At 33.7% G+C, this 23,571-nt stretch overlaps 2 protein-coding genes across 2 annotated transcripts; both read left to right on the top strand.

Moving 5' to 3' along the window:
* Window positions 1-477: 477 nt before the first annotated feature.
* On the top strand, window positions 478-6,105 carry LOC140056679 (uncharacterized). Its single transcript, XM_072102132.1, has 6 exons — window positions 478-1,250; window positions 1,609-1,692; window positions 1,847-1,978; window positions 2,335-2,406; window positions 3,088-3,144; window positions 4,272-6,105. The coding sequence occupies exons 2-6, from the start codon at window positions 1,612-1,614 to the stop codon at window positions 5,229-5,231; spliced, it is 1,302 nt and encodes a 433-aa protein (XP_071958233.1). The 5' UTR covers window positions 478-1,250; window positions 1,609-1,611; the 3' UTR covers window positions 5,232-6,105.
* Window positions 6,106-6,251: 146 nt separating this feature from the next.
* LOC140056238 (NPC intracellular cholesterol transporter 1-like) lies at window positions 6,252-23,315 on the top strand. The gene is made up of 21 exons (XM_072101536.1): window positions 6,252-6,386; window positions 6,889-7,108; window positions 12,064-13,374; window positions 13,659-13,888; window positions 14,180-14,280; window positions 14,736-14,911; window positions 15,268-15,396; window positions 15,804-15,986; window positions 16,199-16,313; window positions 16,528-16,655; window positions 16,759-16,896; window positions 17,063-17,152; window positions 17,517-17,707; window positions 18,589-18,740; window positions 18,918-19,050; window positions 19,167-19,231; window positions 19,523-19,673; window positions 20,006-20,237; window positions 20,577-20,690; window positions 20,852-21,014; window positions 21,545-23,315. Exons 3-21 carry the CDS (start codon window positions 12,103-12,105, stop codon window positions 21,769-21,771), a joined length of 3,990 nt encoding a protein of 1,329 aa, XP_071957637.1. The 5' UTR covers window positions 6,252-6,386; window positions 6,889-7,108; window positions 12,064-12,102; the 3' UTR covers window positions 21,772-23,315.
* Window positions 23,316-23,571: the final 256 nt, after the last annotated feature.

Raw genomic sequence — 23,571 nt, 5'->3', positions numbered from 1 at the left:
ATGTATTCTTTCCCCATTCAGGAAATGTATTTATATATATAAGTATGTGCCTAATGCAAAACACAGTTGGCAACTTAAGATAATTATTTCTTCTTTCAAAAGCAAAATAGACGTATTTTCCTAAATTATAAGTCTTTGTTTAATTTTGAGTTTTAAAGTAACAAAAAACATAGAAGAAAGCATGAACAAAAATCTTAGAATGAAATTATTTGCTTCTTAAATCATTAATATATAAGATTAAAAAATAAATAAAAAATGCGTCCTCAACAAATTACAAGTTCTTTTATTTATAATGTATTGTTCCAGTAACTAGCCACGGTGTGACTGGATTGTGTGAGATTGCCACAACCATCGTTTACTTTGATGGTTCAGGTACATTTCGATTTCTTAGATCAGTTCGATATTTCGCAAGAGGTGTTGTCAGTTCTGCAGACAATATATTCAACATAATTGTAAATCAGCATCAGCTACGTTCTATTCAATTTCTTGGAAGGATTTCCTCTGATTCTTTCTTAAATAGTCGAGTACTGGCTGTTGGCTGAGCAAGCCAAGATTGTAATGTGGTCTGTTCTTTCTTTTAAACTTTCGATGTTTCGGCTGACTCGAGAATGGCATTACAGATCTTATCCGTATGTGATCTACGAAAGCCTAATCATGCCACATGAGTAAACGTACTATCCTATTACTATAACAAAATTTCGATATACTACGGTATGTCGACAATTCGACATATTTTTTTATAGTAAGTCGAAATGTCGACTTAATAAGTCGAATTAAAAAAAAACAATCGACTATGGAACGCCACCGCTGCCTTCGACAGCAAATATTAGTTCTATTCGGCTCTTTTAGCATTCGGCACTTTTCTATTCGACCATTACGTTCCGCTCTTTTTGTATTCGGCGCAAATTAATCATCTGCCGTGGCTATTTGGACATAAATGACATTTTAGGTAAGCCTATTTATTAATTAACTCATTTGCACGCATTGTAAATATGCTTTCCGTTTTATCTTACATCGATATGTTATGCAAATATCAGGTGATCATTTGATGTTTTATCAATGTTTACGTTTGCCACTAGTTTACAAAAGCTTTACAGATTGCAATAATACAATGCTCTTCTCAGAAATATACTTTGGTTAGTACATAGAAACTATGGTACGTCAATACTAACAATGCAAATGATGACAATAATGTGCATAATTAACTTCGCCTCAGTTGGTGCTGGCGGATATTCAGAGCAACACAAAAGGTAAGTAACAAAATCTTATTATATTATGCCTATTTCTGGTGAAATTGAAAATGGCCATGGTCATATTAAGGTCCTGCCAATTTTTAGGTATTGTCTAACAATCAAGTTCGTGGTCTAGCTTGAAATTGTTGGTAAAGTCAAACAAGCTATCCTATCATATATCGTTAACCTGCTGTAATTAAAGAATTTCAGAATTTGTGAGCGATCGATCGTCTCCGCTTGAGCACCACTCTGCGCAATGTAGATAATGTAGGTGTAATCCGGTGACGTCAGAGACTGGTCAATTTTACATTACAAAAGTACATTTTCAAAAATAGTAGATAAAATAGTCATTAAACGCTGCTCTATAACCTTATAGAAAATGGAAAACAAAATCCTGTATGAACATATGATAGACGAAGGCGTCACGGAAGAAACTATAGACGTCCTAATAGACGAAGAGGTTGGTGAATTAACAATCATAATGACTAACCTTTTCATTTGCTTACATTTAATTTAAAACTATATTTATTACATTTTGTTGAGTGCTTTTAAAATGTTTTTACACAATCCTCCTTTCGAAAATGAATATAGTATGTTGGTTGATTGTTTTTCAGCTGGTTACTCTTGCTAAGATAAAAAATGCCTCTGATGAGCTGTTGAAGAACTGCAAACTGAAGGCTGGCCAAATTGTGAACATTCGGTCTGCAGTTAAAAATGTTGAACAATCTTCTAAAGATGGATCTATGGTAAATTGATCTAATTTCATTTTTCGGTTTACGTAAATACACATTGTATTTTGTCTATTTTGAAGCAAGCAAGCCTGACGAATTTGACCTCCCCTTTTCTAGGAAAAAGAACCCATTAAATGCCTTAACATTGGTTAGACTTTCACTAAATACGGATTCACAGTGCACTATTGATTATAATATTTCATACTCATTATTTAGTATTTAGCTAATATGGTTTTTTAGGACTCTTATTTTGTGTTTATCAATGATTTTTCTTTTTTTACAGATCCCTGCTATTCTAATTTCTTACTGTTTTCTCATGACATTAAATGTATATGTTTCTCACACGAATGATAACATGCTTTTTATTGTAGAAAGAGGAAAACTTGAAAGAACAAGCCGCCGAAGCCAAACGTGGAACACTACAATTACATAGTAAAAAAATGGTTGGTAACTTTAGTCCTCAAAAATAAATTTTATCAGTTAAATGCCACTTGCTATTTTTAATCAATATAATGCAATAAATCCAGTATTTTTAACCAATACAAAGCATAATTAGCTACATGTTATGTCAGGAGTGTCTATAAAAAAAAGACCTAAGATTACTTAGTTTTCGAGATATCTAGGAAACTAATTTAAAGCCACTAGGCGAATTTGTTCATACTATTTAGATCATTATTTGAAGGAAGGTTAAATATATATTCTATGCCATATATATTTAATTAGACTCCATTAATGCATTTGTATAATTATGGATTACATAACTTAACGGCAATACAAACCAAGAATGGTATTTAAAAAAACAAGGGTTTTAAATGAGTATTTATTCATCAGAGCCGGGGTGGGGTGGGGGCGGTAGTTCTACCTTAGAAACCCCATTAATATTAATGTCTTAACATGATCCCTAATCCTACGCATCTAGGGATTCACCAATGAGACCAATACATTTATTTTTATAATAATTATTTGAAAAATAGAAAATTAAATGATGATTATTAATTTTTTAACCGTGTTTATCAATGATTTTTCTTTTGTTCAGATCCTTACTATTCTAATTTCTTACTGTTTCCTCATGACATTAAATGTATATGTTTCTAACATGAATGATAACATGTTTGTTACTATAGAAACAAGAAGAACAACCCAAGGATGAAGTTGAAAAACAACAAACGAGCGAAAAAAAGGTTAGTAACTTTAGTCCTCAAAAATTGATTTTATCAGAAAGATAATAGATACTAGTTTTAAGCCCGTTTTCCACTAGGCAAATGAATCCAACGTTTCGCAGATAAAAATTGTATAGGCCTATACCCTTTGCACCACTACAAGAAGAGTGGGGATCTGTGATTTTCATCGCGTGTCTGCTGAGCTTTTCGATTCGCATGAGTGCTCATGAACGCGTCATAACTCATTTCTGAGCTCTGATTGGTTGCGCAATGTTTTGCTTCGCAAAAAGTTGAAACAATTCGAACTACAATTTCGCTGAAGCGAAAAACTCAAAGAGGTAGCAGAGAGGAGGTTTTGGAAGAAGAAAACCTGAATACACATACGTATAAACTGACGCTTTCGATTCCCGCGAACAAATTCGCCTTGTGTGGAAAACAGGAAAAGAAGATCTGCGATGATTAGTTCTCTGGAACGATATATTGTCATACTAACACGCATAATGCGCACGCATATGCCTAACTATTTTAATGTCATATAATGTTTCGGTTTCCTCGAGTACAAAGTGTTGAATCACATTATCGATCACAACGACTCTATAGTTCACTATGTCGGTCTGTCGATACACTCGATATAATATACATTTATTTTAAAATAATACGGAAGGCGGTTTATGCCTTTGAAATATTTTGAAGGGTTTTAAGCCTATGATTTTAATTAATTACTTCGTATAAAAACAGACTACAATGGTGTAATTTATTTATACTTTTTGACTTCGCATTCGAATATGAGATACAATCAATAAATAAGTGCAAGTGTTCTCTTTAGTTGTTAGCGGACGTTCAGGGCAAAGTATAAAGACACGCATTATGCATATGATATACAGTATTTATATTTCAAGGTAGGCCTACTACTGGCACCATAGGTTGGTTTATGTTTTTGGAAAACTGTACGGTATCTTAGTAACAATGACTTTATTTTAAATAATGCATGGACGATTTCTTTCTATTCGTTTCGTTTGATTTTTTCCCAAAGGCGTGCCGTGTTGAATTTAGGTAAACGTAGGCCTACTTCCACCTTATACATTTTAAATGATAATTTGCACTTTTCTAGCCACTTGATTATCTTAGGTGTTGATTTTTCTACTTAGGCCAAGGTGGCATCAAATAGCATTCAATTTCCACCGTTACGTCAGCCCAGTAGCGTATTTGGAGAACCGAAACACGACCATGCACATGATGTCGCAGCTTTTGGTGACGAAATCTTCGTCACAAACAAACGTACGGGTTGCGTTAACGTAATCGACAGATCTGGTGAACATTTTCGGTCGTTCGAAATCAAAGAAACTGAATTTGGAGATTTCCACGCATTCGGGATAGCGATATCGAACAAAGGCTTGCTGTACATTACCGATAATAACCACAAAATCAAAATCGATAAGGATGACAAATCAGAAGATCCGCCAAGTGCGGGTAACCGAAGAAAAACCGAAGTGTTTGTATGCGATACAGATGGTCGAGTACGTCATCGTTTTGGTGAAGAAGTCTTGAAGAAACCAACTGGCATTGCGTTAACAAGAAATGACGAAATAGTAGTTGTAGATTACGAGCAATGCTGCATTTGCATTTTCGGAATTGACGGTGAATTTAAGCGTAAAGTTGGTTCTGAAGGAAGAGGCGATGGACAGTTTAGGCGCCCTTATTTTGTAGCCATTAATAGCAAAGATGAATGGATTGTTGGAGATAGTGGCAACCGTCGTTTACAAATATTTGATGGTTCCGGTACCTTTCTTAGATCAGTGCCAGTTCAACATCTTGTAAGAGGTGTGGTTGTTGATTCGGCAGACAATATATTCCTAAGTGTTATTGATGATAGTCCAAGAGAGAAGGACGACTTTAAACATGGTGTAGTGATGTACGACGCGAATGAAAAACTTTATGGTGAGATATCTAATAACCTCGAGAAAAATTGTGATTTTGATCTTCTAAGACCACGCGGAATGTGTATTACTAAATATAGTAGCGGAGAAGACATTCTTATTGTTACAAATGACAGCGAAATAGGAATTGGCCTACGTAAATACAAACTAACTCCTAGCATTACTCAATAAAAGAAAGAAAGTGAAACAAAATTGAAAGACAAAATAAAGCTATTTCTAGTTAATAATAATTTGGCATATTAGGCCTATCTTTTCAGATAATAATGTTTTTAAAAAATAACATTGTTTAGGAGTTTTTCTAATTTCATTAAAACATACATGCTGGCTGTTCATTATTTACCATGTTGCTTAAATTTATGGAAAAAATGATTTAAAAAAACAATAATTTTACATATCTCTTTATTTTCAAAAAATGTAAAATAATAATAGTAAATACATTGCTCAATTTATTTGACAAAAAGACCAAATAAAAAGCTTTAGTTAATTTAAAAAATAACAACTTTGTTCAGGAGGTTTTCTAGCTTCATTAAAAGATATTTGCTGGCTGTTCATTATTTACCATGTTGCTTAAATTTATGGAAACGATAATTTTACACATCTCTTTATTTAAAAAAAATGTAAAATAATAATAGTAATTACATTGCTCAGTTTATTTGACAGAAAGACAAAATAAAAGGCTTTCGCTAGTCTGGAGTTGGCCTCGTAATGTAATACAAAGTAATTATTTAACAGACGCTAGATAGTTATTTAATGAATATAACATAATAATAATTTAAACACATACAATAAAATGAAATTAATAAATGTCACTTAATAGTAATAGAACTGGTGAATAGTAAAAATAACCAAAGAAAAATAATTAGATAGTAAATAATGCATAACTTTAATTGTAACCATTTGTTTAATGGTAAATTATTCTATACTTGGTTGGCTAATAGCAATATTATTATTAATACTAATTTAGCATATTTGCAGTGTATAAATATTTTTTCTAGCTTAAGAAAAACAGCTTGATGGCTGTTCGTTATTTACTATTATGCTTAGAATTACAAAAAAAAATGACATCGTTTGAAAAAATATTAATTAATTAGTTAATTATATTGATTTTATTATTCTACAATATTGGATATTGGACTTTGTAAAGTATTTAAAATCATTAAATCAAGCTTAAGAATTACGGAATAATCTCTATTAAATTGTGCAATTTGTTTCTAAACAATGTATTCCTTGATGACGACTTGGCTGTGGTGTGTATTTACCGAATATATAGATCTACGACAAATGACGATGATGAATCCATTTTGGGTCCACTGTTTGGCTCGACAGGTATGTCTATTTTAGTTGTTCTGCAAAAGCCTTCACCCTGTTTCTGTCGTCAAAATTATATGTCACAACTAAAAAGGCCAATGCCCTATTATTTTCTTAAAACTTATAAGACTACCCTCCCAATTCTATAGCATTGCGAGAATCTATGTATGTATGTCTAGGGGTAAAGATAGGCTGTAGATTAAAATGAGCGTTCTCTACGGTAAATAAAATGTGAAATTATAAGATTGTCGTCTGTTAGAACACTTCACATACACAATATCTCGTATTATCATTATTTATACAAACAATATTGTTTCGGGATGTGCAAATGAGGGCGTTGAATGGTGGTCTGTCTTTCAAACCGTGTATCTATAGGTACAGTGTCCGCATTCCGCAATGCAGATAGTAGCCTTATTCGTAAAACCAATTGCTCAGTCAATACCTTTTCAATATTTTGTGTAGTTAATTAAATAATTAATTTAATTTGTAAATATTTTTTATCATGTTTATTCATTTTTAGGGCAAAAAATAAGTACGGTAAAATTGATGTGAGCAAGGTTACAAATAATTTTCTGTTGGTGGGGTTGGTAGAAGTCTGAAATTCATGTGGTTTTGCCAGTTGATGCCAAGAACTCTGGAGAACAATGGTCAATAACTTATGTAACCAGACATGATACAAGAAGAAGATTGGAGATAACCTGTAACATCTGTACTATCAAATACTTTACTGTAAATATCTGGTATGTAATAACTAAAAGTACCAATAATGAACATTTTCAGGTTATTATTATTAACGTATTTCATGTAATCACTATGTTATTCACGTAATGTACTGTTGTGTGTAGTTGTAAATAGACTATTTACATACAACTACACACAATAGTATATTTCGTCAATTTCAATTTGCATAGTGATGTTCTGGCATCCCAATAAACTATGTTTCATGTAATTAGTATGAAGTAAACAATAATTAACTATTCCATGTAAGCAATAAATAACGTAAAAATGATAAGCAATGATAGTTTGGACAACCTCCGTATACGTATGAGTAAAATTAATGTACTACGTCACACATTCTGTGTAGCTTGACATCAATACCGTACGTAATACCGATTTCCAATGAGTTTCGACGTGCGGATGTATTTCACACTTTTAAGATTTATTCGTTGAAAATTCAGTTGATAATAAACGTGGCACAGATTGCATTTTAAAACAAAACTTAAACATAAATTATTCAAGAAAATTCAGAGGTTTTAGTATACAAAATATTCGAAAGAAAACGACAAATAAGTAAAAAGTGTTGGCTAGGGCTAGGCTTAGGCCTACCTCCTACCTTTAGCCCTTTAACAAATCATTTTGACCCGATAAAATAAAACTATAAATGCAAACGTATCCGTATACCTGTTGTGACACGGGTCACGTGCGCTCTCGTGAGTTTGCCAAACTCTTTAATGGATTATTCCGTCTAATCTTGATATAATTCTTTGATAATAATTTGATAATTATTATTCATGTGTAAAACTAAACTCCAGTGTATTTACAATTTTTTATTATTTGGACTTTGCATCAAAATTATACATAAGATCAACAATCAGATAAATCATTTATAATCAGAAACAATTTCGCTTCAGCTGAGTTGCTACGAACGTTTTAAGAGCAACATAAAAGGTAGGTATTTATATTTCATTAGATTGTATTAATATGTAGTCCATTTATTGTAAACCTGTATAAAAATGTGTTAAATGTTTTCACTATCATTAGATTAGTTGATTAAAATACTATTGTTACTATATTTTGAATAATTACAAATACAAGTAATTTTGAACTTGTCCAAAATAAAATGGCCGATCATTATGAAACGATTGATACGTTGTAGGTCTAGTTTTGAATTTTTAGTTGTTAGTAAAAATTAACTAAAACTTGTTTTAGGCCTATAGATGTTATCGTATGTTTATTACCGTGCATTTACTGCTGACCGCCGTCACTTGTGTTTCGAAATTGAAACGCATTTATCAGCAGGACGGAAGACAACCGTCATTGTAAAACCCCCTCCTTTCGTCATTCTGATGCGAAAGCTTACTGTTAGTACGTATCGTGCTTACGTAATGTGTGTGACATGATATAAATATGCGGATCAATTTGATTAATTTTATACACAATCATTTTCGCTTTTTAGATTTTTTTTTTATCTTATGGTACTGGCAACATCAATCTTAGTTTAAAAATATAAAGCTCCTGTTCTGTTATTTTGTCCACTTAGGCTAACATGGATTTGAGTAGCATTCAACCTCTAACCGAATGTTCAGTTCACAACGGGCCATTTGTAAGACCGAAAGTTCTTCCATGCCAACACACATTCTGCGAGGACTGCCTAAACCAGTGGCAACGAACGCGTGATGGTGTTCTTACCTGTCCGGAATGCAGACGTGAATACGGTAGGATTAATGTCGATCAGCTTCCAAATGATTACACAAGAATGGCGTTGTTAGAAGCCGTGGATTTATCTGGAAGAAGAAGTGTGGAATCACCGGGAAGAGTTCAAAATTCGTCTAGCAGGTATGTGGACTCTTCTGGAATTGCCACCAAATCAAAGATTAAAGACATCAATTTCCAGAAATACAACAGACGTGCAATCGTTACGTTGAAACTGAAAGATCGTAACGGTCAAGAAGTAGATGATAGAAGTGGAGTAACTGTCACGTTGTTTATCTCACTGGTCGGTTACAAATATTTGATGGTTCCGGTACCTTTCTAAGATCAGTGCCAGTTCAATATCTTGTAAGAGGTGTGGTTGTTGATTCTGCAGACAATATATTCATAAGTGTCGTGGATGATAAACCAAGATTGAAGGACGACTTTAAACATGCTATAATGATGTATTATGCAAATGGGAAGAAATATGGTGAGATATCTAATAATCTGAAGGGTGAGAAATGTGCTATTGAGACCTGTGATAATATTGATAAACCACGTGGAATGTGTATTACTAAAGATATAACTACCGCATAAAGAGAATGCATATTTATGGTACGAGTATTAGAGGTTATAGATAATAGTAAATGCACCCAACATGCAACAATGAAACATGGGCCTAGAAAACTGTTTCGTTTCTCTACGGTTATAGTTTTTGTTCATAGCGTCCTCTATAGAATTGTTGCCTGGTGATTGAAACACTTCAGCACTAAAAATATCTTATCATGCCTTATACAAATACAAATGACTAACATCGTTGTTATGTGCTATAATGGTGTATAGTTGAATTTTGGTCTGACTGACAAATTATTGTTGAGGGCAGTTTACAGTCAGAACTATGGGATGCCTTTCAAGGCAGCGTTCAATACAATGCAGCGTTCAATACCATGCGTCCTGGATCAGGGAGATGGTTTTCAAATCAGGCTAGGATTTACGTTTTCACAAAAAGTACAATAATTGACCCAAAAAAAAAGAAGAATCTGTATGCAAAAATTATGTTAATAGAAATATAATTATACAAAACATAAGTTATTTTTTAGATTGTACATAAGAAATAATGGCTTGTAGTCTAATTTCCGTAATAAAAAAGAAAACAAAATGCATGCTTCGGACCAATCAGCGTTGTGATTTAACTATTTGCTATGTTCAAAATTATTTGTACGCATGCGCAGATGTAAGCCAAAGTTACGGAGTTTTGATCGCGCTGTTGTGGTTCGATTTATCTTGTCCAATGAAATCACTTGTTCGTCGCTGGTCAGTTTAATTAAAAACAATTAAAATCCATATCAAAGTAATTACATGTAGATATATTTTATCTAAATCATTAAAAGCTTGCATAATGTCAACTGCTGTTAAGTTTAGTCGTATGTAAAGAGAAATACCACTTCGTTATCTGAAACTTTTTCAGCCTTCAATGTAAACATATTTAAGGTTATTAGCAATGAATTCCCTTTGTCGTGTTATCAATAATTGATTGATATGGCTTCATTTATTGCTATAAAATGTGTCGAAGTTTTAACGATGTACTGTAGGCTACACGTTATGTAAATTATGGAAAGGAGAGATAGGACCCAGGTGCTTTGGACGGGGTAGGTTGATGATGACGTTTCATCGGCTCACATTGTTGAAATATAAGAGAGGAAAATGTACTATATAGAACAATGACAACATTTTCTAATTCAAATATATAATTTTGCAACCTGCGTTATTAGCCAAAATAGTAATACAAAAACACATTGACTTCATCTTTTAATTCGAAAATTCACATCCATAGTCATTGCAAAGAAAACAAAAATATAAGTTAAACAGAATAAGTATATAGATTTATAGAATTAGTATCAATAGATATAAATATAAAAAATGATTATGATTCAGCAAGAAAACTCTCAAACTTGCAGAAGATACGACATATTCTCCGAGCACTTAAACCAAACACCCTTCAATTTCATGGTTACTAATATTAGTTAGTTTGGCTCTCTCGGTTATGATTTTCGGGTTCAGATCTGTTCTGATTTGTTTTATCAGTACTATTCAGTACATTAGACAATAAGACTTTAGTACTCCGTATAGTATATATAATTTGTATGTGTAATTTGAGGTTATTGATCTTAACCAAACTACCTCTTCTTCATTTTTAACTTCTGCCCAATATTTTTATTTTGACCACCATCCACGATTGTCTTAATTCGAATTCTGTAATTGTTACTGTACGGTAATTTGATTTGTGTGTGATATAAATCAACATTATCATTTTAATTAATATAGACCTATTACCGAGTTATTAGCTTTCGATAATAACGTTCTATGGAACGCCTAATAATTATAATATCAAGTTTATTTGTTTTGTAAGAAATGATCCACCCAAGTTTAGTTAATAATTTACTAATGGTAGCGTCGGATTGGTCACTCTTTCGTCATACTATACCATCGTGTCATCATTAAGGCTTCAGCTAGATTACACTAATGATTGCGCACATTATATCATTATATAAATATATTCATATTATCATACAGAACAGTCAGAACGAGTACAGTCATATTTGATATACCTCAATATTGCACTTTAAAATCAATAGTATATGGTATAGTTGTAATAGTAACCTTTTACTTTGGAGAATAATAGTTAGAGGAAGAGTGGTGGCAATGGGTAATAGAATTCAACTAGCGTTGTGGTTTTCTATACTCCTACTTTGTCCGAATAAGGTAAGATCTTTTGGAGGTACACACCTAATTGGTGACAGTGGCTTAGGCTGCTTTTGTGCGTTCCTCCTGGCAGCTAGTGACTTTGATTTTATATTTTCTTTTGCGTTGTGTTTGTTTAATTTGTTGATTTGTATTATATTTTGTAAAATGTATCTTTTGCCTGAATAAATAATAATAATAATAATAATCTTTTGAAATTATATACATTATGTGTTATAGCATATCACGTGAAGACACTAAGCGCCCTTTGATTACTTGGTTTATTTTCTCTAAGTCTGTATTGAATATTTCCTATACATGATTTGGTTTGTTCATACGATTGTTCTGAAGAAGTAGTTATATAATCAAGAAAATATTGTTATGTGTGTGGATTGAGATGGTAGTGATATGACATCATCATGTCCATATATGGGCTATCACATTTGTTGTCACTTGAGGTTTGATAGTGTAGACAGGGCTTAAAAGCTCGACTAAATCTTAAAATAGACATAGGGGTACTTTATGTCATTTTTTTCTTCAGGTATATTCAAGTGAAGTACATGAACCAGACACATGTATAATGTACGGTGAATGTGGCATTAATCCTGAAACAGGATTAAGGTCAAATTGCGATTACAACGGACCATCACAAGAGTTACGAGACCCAACTGGTATAGTACTATTACAAGAGTTATGTCCACAATACGCGTCCGCCAGACCAATAAAGACGTGCTGTTCCACAGATCAGCTTCAGACGTTGCTGGTCAGTCTTCGATTTATCCAGCAAGCGATGCAAAGATGTCCCGCATGTGTAGAAAACTTTGTCAATATGTACTGTGAAATGACGTGTAACCCGAACCAGGCTGTTTATATGAACGTAACTCGTTCGTATGACGTAGCTGGACATCCTACGCGTACAGTTGCTGAAATGAACTACTTCATGACACGTGACTACGCAGACGGTGTTTTTGATTCGTGCAAGAACGTTCAGTTTCCGAGCGCCAATATCAAAGTGATTGATTTGATGTGCGACGGTGTGCCAGCTGATCAATGTACGCCTGAAATCTGGTTGGGCTTTCTTGGTACTATTGACAATGGATATGCCCCATTCCAAATCACGTACGTAATAGGGGACGCTAGCGAGGATGAAATTAACAAAGGTATTGAACCATTAAACGAGTACACTTATGCCTGTACAGAATCAGTTGGTAATTCGTCAACAGCCTGCAGTTGCCAGGACTGTCCACTCGTTTGTTCCAGTGGAAACCCTACAATAGCACCGACTCCAGAACCATGGGAGGTGGGTGAAATATCTGGATTCACTTTTACAATAATAATGGTATTCGTATGTCTTTCATCCATGTTTATCGCGTTTTTTATTGTGCACGAGCGCAGCAAACTTAAGGAAAAAAACTCTAAAATTGATGCTGAAATTGAGTACAAAGTACCACCACCAGAAAAAATAACACCGCTATTAACACAAGAAGACATTGGAACATTTGAGAAAGGTGGTAAAATATTTGATGACTATTTGCAGAAGATGTTTACATCTCTCGGTGTATGGTGTGCAAAACACCCGTACATTGTAATTCTCCTATCAATTGTCTTCATTGTAGCTTGTTCTTGCGGTAATTTACAATTGGTGATTACAACGGATCCAGTAGAACTATGGTCTGCGCCTGATAGTGAATCGCGTTGGGAGAAGGACTACTATGATGACGCGTTTATGCCATTTTATAGGACTGCGCAGTTGATTATCACTGCGCCAAACAGAACCTCTACGATTTATGAAAGTTGGAGTGAAGGCCCTGTCGAATTTGGACCTGTAATGGATAAAGATATTTTAGAACAGGTAAGATAATCTTACGTACTATTTTCTCTCAGTGGGTGCCAATTACTTGTGTACCATATTCTTCTTTGGATGGGACGTTAAGTCTCAAAGATGTATTGTCTATTTTTTGCTTTAAATTACAGTTTTTTTCAGGTAAATAATTTTTTTTTTTCGATACAATTTATGGTCAAAGCGAATATATATCTATTACGTGACAATATTCAACAAACAATGTAAAAATAAAATGTTTTTTCAGGTGGAAAATATATCTTTCAAGTTATAAAGTTATAATTTTGCCTTTTTAGATTTTGGAACTGCAACTGCACGTTACTAACATGCAAGTACCATTTGAATACAAAGGCGTTAAGAAGAATATCAGCCTAAGTGACGTATGCTTCAAACCTGTCAATGATAAATGTACAGTAACCAGCGCCTTACAATATTACCAAAACGACCTGGAGACATTAAACTATGAGGACATTGGAACAAACGGAAGATTGGCGGACTATCGCGATCACTTTTTGTACTGCATGAGGTACCTATACACATTCATCTTTTCTTCAGAAAGTTTTCAAAATAGAGACTTCAAAATCAATATGAACACAATACAAAATATGTAAATCTATTCAATTATCATCATCATCATCATCATCATCATCATCATCATCATCATCATCATCATTATCATCATTATTATTATTATCATCAGTATTATTATCATCTGTATTCATTCTTCAAAACCCATTAATTATAATATTGAATGTTCTTCCTCTTTTGTCATTATTATGACAATACTTTTCTGATATATATTGTTACGTTTTTTTAGAGCACCACTTTCAACAGTGGACACTACGCCACTTTCGTTACCATGTATAAGTGACTTTGGAGGACCGTCGCTACCCTACGTCATTGTTGGGGGATTCAATAGTGAGTTTGATATCATTGTGAAACTAAATAACGAACTTTGTCCCTTTTGATACAGTTTCCGCAATATACAAATATTTTAGAACCAGAAATACGTGCAGAAACTTTGTCCAGATTCATATTTGAAGTATTGAATATGAGGCGTTCATTTGACCTTTAACTTGACCTTTTTTTATCAGTGATGACTGCGTAAATTAGAAATACGTTCAGAAAAAATGTCCTGTATCCGTGTCTCAAGTATTAATCGATATTTTGTCGAGTAAAGTATGAGTATTTCCAGAATGGTGAAGGTTCATACTTCTTTGTGCAGTAACAGAAATCGCAAAAATCATTGAATTTTCCTATACTAACTGGAATGGAATAATTAAAACTGTTGCTAAACTTGATATTTTCTAAACATTAACATAATGTCTTAATTCTTCTTCTCATATCAACAATGCCATTTTTATTTTACATAGTTACCAATGGGACAGAAGAATACAACACTGCGCAGGCGCACAGTATAACTTTTGTTGTATTGAACAAAAAGGATAACGATGAAATCTACCAAATGTCGCTGGCTTGGGAAAAGGCTTATTTAGAATATATACAAAGCTATCACAATGATAACCTGACAATTGCGTACTATGCTGAGGTAAGTAAAACTTTAGCTAAAACATTAGGCTAATTTCTAGAAAAAATACACGCTATACATTTCATAATAAATGCTTTCAAAACAGACTTTACTATGTTCGTTATCTTGTCTTAATCTCTGTCTACACTATCAAACTAGTTTGACTAAATAATTATTATGTGCCCAAATACGGTAGTGATATGCGTAAATATGGTAGTGATATGATGTCATCGTGTCCATATATGGGCATATCACATTTTTTTGTCAAAGTTTGATAGTGTAGACAGAGCCTTAGACCTTTTCTAATAATATACAGTATATAAATCTTTAATTTTGCTTCTTAAATTAACCTATATTACTATATCATTTTTTGATAGCGTTCGATTGAAGATGAAATTGTTCGATCCAGCCAATCAGATGTCATCACGATAGCCGTTAGTTATATTGTTATTTTCGCCTATATTGCTTTGGCACTTGGTGAATTTAGTCGATGCGATCGTATTCTTGTAAGTATTGACTTAGTTACATACTTAAGTCTTATTATTTTACTTATAGTTAATTACAGCAAGGAAATCTAACAACAGGGGGCTCCGAAGATCAAAGGGTTTATCTGTGGCTGCGACAGATCAGTTCCATGCCCCTTATAACAGACACCACGCGGCATGTGAGAATACGTTGGTATTTGTCGCAGCCGGCCAGACAAAAGATCAAATGACTGTTTCGAGTTCCTATCTTGGAAAGGCGAGCCTAATGCCTTTTGTTAGATTGCCTTGATACAGTAGGCCTATGCTATTACATTACTTACCAAAGATCCATTATACGTTGGTACTTATAACAATACTTATTTATACCACTGTACTTTTAGCTAGGACTTAATTATATAAGTATACTTATTTTCTTACTTGTCTTACAGATTGATTCCAAGATTACGCTCGGATTAGGTGGGGTGCTGATGGTCCTAATGTGCGTGTTTGCGTCTACTGGTGTGTATGGCTATTTTGGAGTGCCGACAACCTTGATTATAATTGAAGTGATACCATTTTTAATTCTCGCCATTGGAGCTGACAACATGTTCATTTTGGTTCTAGATTTCCAGGTAATTAGCAAAATTTTTTCGACTTAATTGCATTGATATGTTTAAACGTTTGTAATATTTGGTTTGGCTAAACCTTCGTCGATAGCAACCAAAAATGGTCGGAGGCAAACGCATCTACTTTTTAATACTCTACGTCTTGACAAAGCGTGTGTTCTGTTCTATGCCATACTATAGACTAGATTGACTGTCAATATATGAACTTTATTTTACAGAGGAGTAAGCGAGGCGAGAAAGAAACTCTAGAAGAACACATCGGAAGAATTCTTGGAGAGGTTGGACCCAGTATGCTAATGTGTGGTCTATCTGAATCGATCGCATTCTTTCTTGGTAAGTGAATGGTGCTTTTACTTGTACTTCTATCGGTTGCAGACGTATAGGAAGGATGGACCAACTAAAGGTAATAATGTGCTATTTAGTATGGCTTGCTTTGATAACTGTGCTACGTGTAGCATGTATTGTGCTACATGCGAAGAAAACTTTTTATTTTCAGTGAACTGGTACAACAGATTGTTTTAACAATCTTTGTTTTTCTTTTCAATAGGAGCATTGACTGAAATGCCAGCAGTAAGGACATTCGCTTTGTATGCTGGCCTAGCTGTTCTCATAGACTTCGTTCTACAGGTTACGGCGTTTGTTGCTCTACTCACATTAGATTGCAAACGACAAGAAGTAAGATTACAACATTAATGTTTACAAAACATGAATAAATTATCACATATACACTTGTAATAATCATATATATCAAATTGTTAATTTTTGTTTTATTTTATAGAGTAATCGGTATGATATTTGCTGTTTTGTGCGAGATAAAAACAACGAAAAACCCAAAACTGATCTTGGCTTCGTACAGCAGTTCATGGCATCTCATTACGCTCCGTTCATTGTTAAAAAATGGGTTCGACCATTTATTGTAAGTACATTAATTTACGGGGGTTCCCCCCCCCCCCCCAAAAAAAGAACAGAAGTATTTCCCAATGTTATCATAAGGTAGAGATACCGATTTTAACGTTACAAGTAGTTAACATGTTGCAATAATAATAATAAGTAATTTTTAAAAAATGATTTTATTTTGACAGATCCTGTTCTTTCTAACGTTCACATGCGTCTGTTTGGTGTTTATGGCAAAACTTCCAGTAGGGCTAGAGCAAGATATAGCAATGCCTAAGGTAAGTCACTTCATGCGACTGACAGTCTCAACTCATTTTATCTAACTGTATATATAGGCCCCCTAGTGCGTATACAATATCATAGCAATGTTCTGCAATTGTCATATCAATTCTGTGATATGGTCTCACATGTATATGACATGTGACGCCTATCATAGACAATGGTCCTCCATAAGTGAATACAGAATTTTTAAGTAAATTTTCTTTTGGATGATCCAATTAATTTGGATCATCCAAAAGAAAATTTACTTAAAATACTATACAGTGATCCAGATGAACCTTTTTACTAATGAATACAGAATGATACTGGAAATTAAAAAAAAGAAAACAAACAAACAATCTATGATATTTCTTTTTTTTATAGGATTCGTATGTCTTAGATTACTTTGACGGTCTTGCTAAGTATTTAAGCGTTGGTCCTCCAGTTTACTTTGTCACCACCTCTGGCTACAACTTCACATCCATCGATGGTCAAAATCAAGTCTGCGGAGGCTTTGGTTGTGCAGAAGACTCCCTCACTCAACAGATATACTTTGCTTCCATAATCAAGGAACAGTAAGTGTTTTTTATCAATTCAGTATTTGATATTCCAACGATATTCGGAAATCGCTGTAAACTATCAATCTTTGTACCTAGTGCGCATGCTCGATCGATAATTCTCTTTTTGTGTTTTAACGCACCAATACTATAAGAATTGTTGCGTACGGCGACACACCTCAAATTGTCGACAATTTTTGGTAACATGGGTTTGTTTCTTTTGATAAGTAAATGGAGTGGAAAAGGAATTATGATTAGTTGTTATGAATTTATGAATAACATTGAATGGCGACTTAAAATGTCGTAGTACAGAAGTTTTATTGAGTAAAATTGTAGAATAAAAATTAAATAACGAAACTTGTAAAGAATCCTTCCTACCTATTTAAACACTGAATTCAGATGAATTAGTCTTACGTTTATATAATAGAGTTAAACTATTCCTGTGTTGTGTAACTACCTTAGGACAACATAATACTATCGGGAATGATTGTTTACCTGCGATAAGCTACTCAAATAAGTCTACTCGTACGTTACATTGAGGTAAAACAATTACATAACCAGGTGAACTTTGATTTACCCAGAGTTCTCGATCTTTATTTTAAGCACCAAATTGTAATATTACTGATTGATTGTGACTTTTGAACTTGCGCTATGACTTACTGAATCATACTACTGCGCATGTCTACAAAGCAATCGAAGCTGTGATAGCTTCTCATCACACCCAACTACGCCAGCGGGAGCGTTGTCGTAACATGGTAACGCTAAGCATTGAATTCGTTTGGCGTCTCGTTATTTCAAACTGTAAAATATGGGAAATCATGTTGTTGTCTTCACATCATCGTTTTTTCCCTCACGTAGGCCTACAATTTAAATAGTGATCAATATATTTTAATCTATAGGACAACAATAGCCTACCCAGCAGCCTCTTGGATCGACGACTACCTGGACTGGATAACGCCTAACATAGGTCAAAGTGCATGCTGTCGAACTTATACAGATAATTTGCTGAACCCTTATCGGGATAAAGCCGGCCAATTCTGCTCAGCTTCAGGTACATTCACTGTTCACATTAAAGTTTAAAACAAATATTTATGGTCTTTTATTTTTGATATGGCTCATAAAATATTGTTGTATTGGAAGCCTATAATTATTACAATATAATGATACCAATGCAGAAATAAGTTAATTAATTTAATTAATTGGTGTCGTGTATTCACTTATTTCTTAGTTGAAGAAACATTTCCAGTTTGTCGCAGTTGTATGCCTCTGACGTCACGAGGTCAACGACCTGTTGACGATGATTTTAATGATTATATTCCGTTCTTCTTAAATGATACACCCACTGACATTTGTAGCAAAGGGTAAGTTTAAAAACACATATTTGTAACATAGGTTCATAGGTAGGCCATAAAAGTCAAGAAGAAAACAATTTTAAAAAAACGTGATATCTATTTTCGTTCATGCTTGTTGTTTTCAGAGGACGTGCTGCGTATGGAGATGCAGTTGAAATTTTGAATGTCACTGGTAAAACTGAGGTGGGAGGTAAGTCACTTGTGCTAATTAAGCAGGAAGTACGTATTAAGTGTTTCACTTAAGTGGTAGTGCCGGCCTATTTATTTAAATAACAGATTTTGTTATAAAATGATAAAGTTAAAATTATCTAAGTGTGATATCAACAACAAATTGTTACAACACTATAAAGGAACGTCGTTGGAAACCAATCGTTGTAATAGCTTTCGCAATAACGCCAAATATTATGGTTACGTGAAATCTACCGTACAGCAGACAGCTTGATATCATCGAAATGAAATATCTATTGACAATTTTTTTCAGCAACATATTTCATGACTTATCACACTATACTGAAAACTTCCGAAGAGTTTACGAATGGTTTACGACAAGCGAGGGCGCTCTCTAAGAACATTGAAAATGCAATGCGAGAGGAACTTGATCTTCCGCCAGATTTCAAAGTATTTCCATACAGGTATTTCGAAAATTATAGGCCTACTACATTTTTCTAATTCCATGGATTGACACAATTCGTGCTTATAATAATACTACGCGCATAGTAGGGACTTTTCGGTCCCCACTACTTCAACCGTAACCGAATATCCCAACATGCAATGCGTATGCCCTTTGTAAACAAATTGAAATGCGTATTTCTTAGGTACGTTGAAAAACTTATTGATAATAATGGAACGCCTCTTACACGCGCAGTGATACTAACATTAGTCAAATAAGAAATAATGACTGACAGCCCAATTGACGGTTGCATATTTCTAATTTTTCTAAACTGAATAACGTCTTCTTTTGCAGTCTTTTTTACGTGTATTATGAACAGTATCTGGATATGGTTGAGGTCGCTGTTTTCAATCTTGGAATCTCCTTGATACCGATATTTCTTGTTAGCTTCCTGATGTTAGGATTTGACGTCATATCCGCTCTCATTATCGTCCTGAACATTCTGATGATTCTATTCGACACGCTTGGTATCATGTACTTTTGGAACATCGACTTCAATGCTATTTCCTTAGTTAATTTAACCATGGTAAGTTTGATGACACAATATAGAGGGCGATATATTTTTCAATATGCTTAGTCTCGAAGACACAAGATATAGGGCGATATATTTTTCATTGTGCTTAATTTTTCGAAGAGATTGAATATAGTGAATAAATTCCCATACTTAGAAAGGGCTTGGTATACCCTGTTAAATATTGTCAAATTTTTTTTTAATAGCGCCCTTTATATCTGGATATATTATTGATTTAAAATATATCGCCCTCTATGGTTTGATAGTTTCGAGGTATTTCTTTTTTCGATTTTGTCGTCAGTAATCATCGTTACATCTCTTGCTAAATTGTTTATTTTTATTTTTTTTCACAAGGCTATTGGTATTTCAGTAGAGTTTATTTCGCACATTGTTAGAAAATTCAGAACTTGTACTTTGCCGACAAGGAAGCAAAGAGCTCAGAAGGCATTAGCAACGACGGGGAGTTCAGTAAGTATTTTTCAACAACGCGCGCGTACAAACGCTAATAAAAAAATCCTGTGTATGCCGCAATCTTTTTTGTTTTTTCCTGATTACAATAAATATAGTACTTTCAGTTTCGTTAAAATATGTTTCTCCTTTCCAAAAACTATTTTCGTTTTTCTTTTTAGGTACTTAGTGGTGTTGCTATGACCAATTTACCAGGAATTGTAGTTTTAGCTTTTGCAAAATCGCAACTTTTTAATATATTCTACTTCCGGATGTTCTTTACAATAACGATTGTAGGAACATTTCATGGACTCGTGTTTCTTCCTGTTTTACTTAGTTTTATTGGTAAGTAAATCAATATTATGTAAAAGTAATGTTGTGGGTCCCTACGAGACAAGTTTTCAACTTCTAGAAGGGATCCATGATAATAATGACTACCAATTACTGCTTTATCTATGTTCACTTTAATATCTTTTTTCTATTTTGTATATATTCATTCATTATTATCTAAATAAATATTATCTGAAATATATATCTGAAATCATGAAGGCCGTTTCCACTAATACATCGGTCGACTCAAACATTTCTGAGTTCTGATTGGTTGGGCATTTTTTCGCGTCACGAAATGTAGATGAAAATATGTATGCTCATTGGCTTTCGATTCGCGCGAATAAATTGACCTAGTGTGAAAACAGGCTTAGGAATGGAAACAATATTATTTAGGCCTATACCTTCTGCTCATTATGTTTCGTATACATTTTGTCGCGTATGTAGCACGAATTACGTTTATAAATCATCAACAATAGTATTGTGAAGGTGTAGTTTTCCAATGTTTTTCTTTATTTTGTTCTTCATACATCTATTTGTACTTACAGGACCTCCAGTCAATAACGCAATGTTGTACGAAGAGCAACAAACTAACATCAAGAAGAACCACAGTAAAGCCTATGGAAGTATAGAAAACATATCGGGTCATGATAACCCGGCCGCCGTAGACATATCCGATGAATCTTCTGCAAAACCAGAAAACAAAGCTGAAGAAAATGAACCTTCAGCTCATGACAAGGAAAACAGCATCCCAGATGATACAACCAAACTATAATATGAAAAGTGTATAGATTTCTGGTGTGTTGCGTTAGCCGAGAGACGCGGTGGATATTGCAATAATGATAGGTTGTATAAGAATAATAAAAACAAATATTTGAGATCTTATATATAATGCCTTCTTGTACCTAATACACATCTGTGTTTTGAATGTGTAGACGTATTATCTTCCTAGTCTCGAAAACGCTTCCTAACAGTTAGAAGTGTCTGCTGAGAAATAATTCAGCGTGGGTATTGCATCCGTCCCATATATTGAACTTCAAGCAATGCCAGTCGTATTTCAGATGTGTGACGCCGTGAATTTAAGCATAGAGATATTATAGAGAACTATAATCTCAATGATTGAAGTAAGCCGGTTCTAAAAGAACATTTTATATAAAGGCATAGGCCTACATGGAATTTATATAATCTCTGTATAATAGAAGTAGAAATATCCTACTGTTAAAGGAATTGATCGATTTGAAAAAAGAAACATGTAGGCCTAGCCCTACTACTGTAGTCTCGCGACCGGGTGTGGTGGTAGGTGACAATGGCTGTGGTTTTTTATCTAGTAGGCCTACAGGGATGGCCCCTACTCGTCATCGCGGAAGTGCACACGAGCATTTTATGTACACTGGACCTATAAGGTTTATAGTTCATATTTATCCGAAGACTCTACCAGAAGTGAGCCTCGAAAGAATTATAAAATGTTTGTAATATTTATACCCATTTTTTGTCGCGATATTTTAGAATGAAATTGAAGAATTTTAGATTTTTAATCTCTAGAATTTGTTTTTAGAAAATTACACAATATAAAATTACCCCAAGAAAAATGCGCACATCGGAATCGTAAAACCGGCAATTATCGGGTACAGTGACGTCACAACAAAAATGGTACAAATCATCATGGTATATCGAGACAATACAGTTTTTTTTTAAAGTTTGTACGCGTTGCTATGGTAATTGTATTTATTGTAATTTTATCTATTTTAAAGTAAATTTGTATTTCTTTAACAATGTATCTAAAAATAACTTCGTTTGTAATAATTATAATATAAGCCTATTTTAACAATGTACAATTTATTTATTTTTAGTATAGTTATAAAATCTTTCTGACCATAGAGATATTATATATATATTATATACATTAAAATCTCTATGATCTGACATTTCAATAATGGGAATATGCTGTATTTATTTGTTTTATTACAAAATGGTCAATAGGCCTTTACCGGGGGCGGGTTAGAAGCATGCATGTATGTAAAGGTTACGTAATAATATGGACACATAATGATCGGAGCGCATGCGCGCGTATGCTCTAAATGACTCATGTATTCATTGTACTGAATTAAATGCTGCGCATAAGAAGAATATGAAAAAAACAACTAAACGTTGATGATAGAAATGGCACAATTTTTGTACGCGCACGTCTTCTTTGTGTCCGTCATGATACGATGATTTAGTGTAAACAAGTAAGCTCGTATTGTCTTGAAGATGCATGAAAGTCGGGGAACAATCATGATTTACCGCGCTCTATTATAATAGGGATTGATAGTTGTTTATTTGGGCCTAACATGATGATTAAATGTGAATTATTAATTATTGAATAAATTGATTGTGTGAGTCAACAGCCTCTGTGTATTAAACTGTGCTTTTGATTTTAATAACATAAACATGTTTAGCCACAATTAAAATTTCTGGATTTGCCATTAATTATACTTTACAATGAAACTAAAATTAGCGTAAATCTCCATAACTAATGGGTGAGTCATCATCGATAGTTAGATACACTGATATACATCTCAAAATATATTATTAT

This window comes from Antedon mediterranea, chromosome 8, assembly GCF_964355755.1.
Source record: "Antedon mediterranea chromosome 8, ecAntMedi1.1, whole genome shotgun sequence".
NCBI classification, from domain to species: domain Eukaryota; kingdom Metazoa; phylum Echinodermata; class Crinoidea; order Comatulida; family Antedonidae; genus Antedon; species Antedon mediterranea.
The sequence above is the reverse complement of the archived record's forward strand: the minus strand, read 5'-3'. Positions and strand labels throughout refer to the sequence as shown.

What these genes read in the sequence shown, in the direction of transcription:
- LOC140056679 (XM_072102132.1), top strand. Translation starts at nt 1,612, where the DNA reads ATGGAAAACAAAATCCTGTATGAACATATGATAGACGAAGGCGTCACG. An exon ending in ACGTCCTAATAGACGAAGAG is followed by an intron (nt 1,693 to 1,846) that starts GTTGGTGAATTA and finishes ATTGTTTTTCAG; the next exon opens with CTGGTTACTCTTGCTAAGAT. An exon ending in AACAAACGAGCGAAAAAAAG is followed by an intron (nt 3,145 to 4,271) that starts GTTAGTAACTTT and finishes TTTTCTACTTAG; the next exon opens with GCCAAGGTGGCATCAAATAG.
- LOC140056238 (XM_072101536.1), top strand. Translation starts at nt 12,103, where the DNA reads ATGTACGGTGAATGTGGCATTAATCCTGAAACAGGATTAAGGTCAAAT. An exon ending in CACTTTTTGTACTGCATGAG is followed by an intron (nt 13,889 to 14,179) that starts GTACCTATACAC and finishes ACGTTTTTTTAG; the next exon opens with AGCACCACTTTCAACAGTGG. An exon ending in ATCGATCGCATTCTTTCTTG is followed by an intron (nt 16,314 to 16,527) that starts GTAAGTGAATGG and finishes TCTTTTCAATAG; the next exon opens with GAGCATTGACTGAAATGCCA.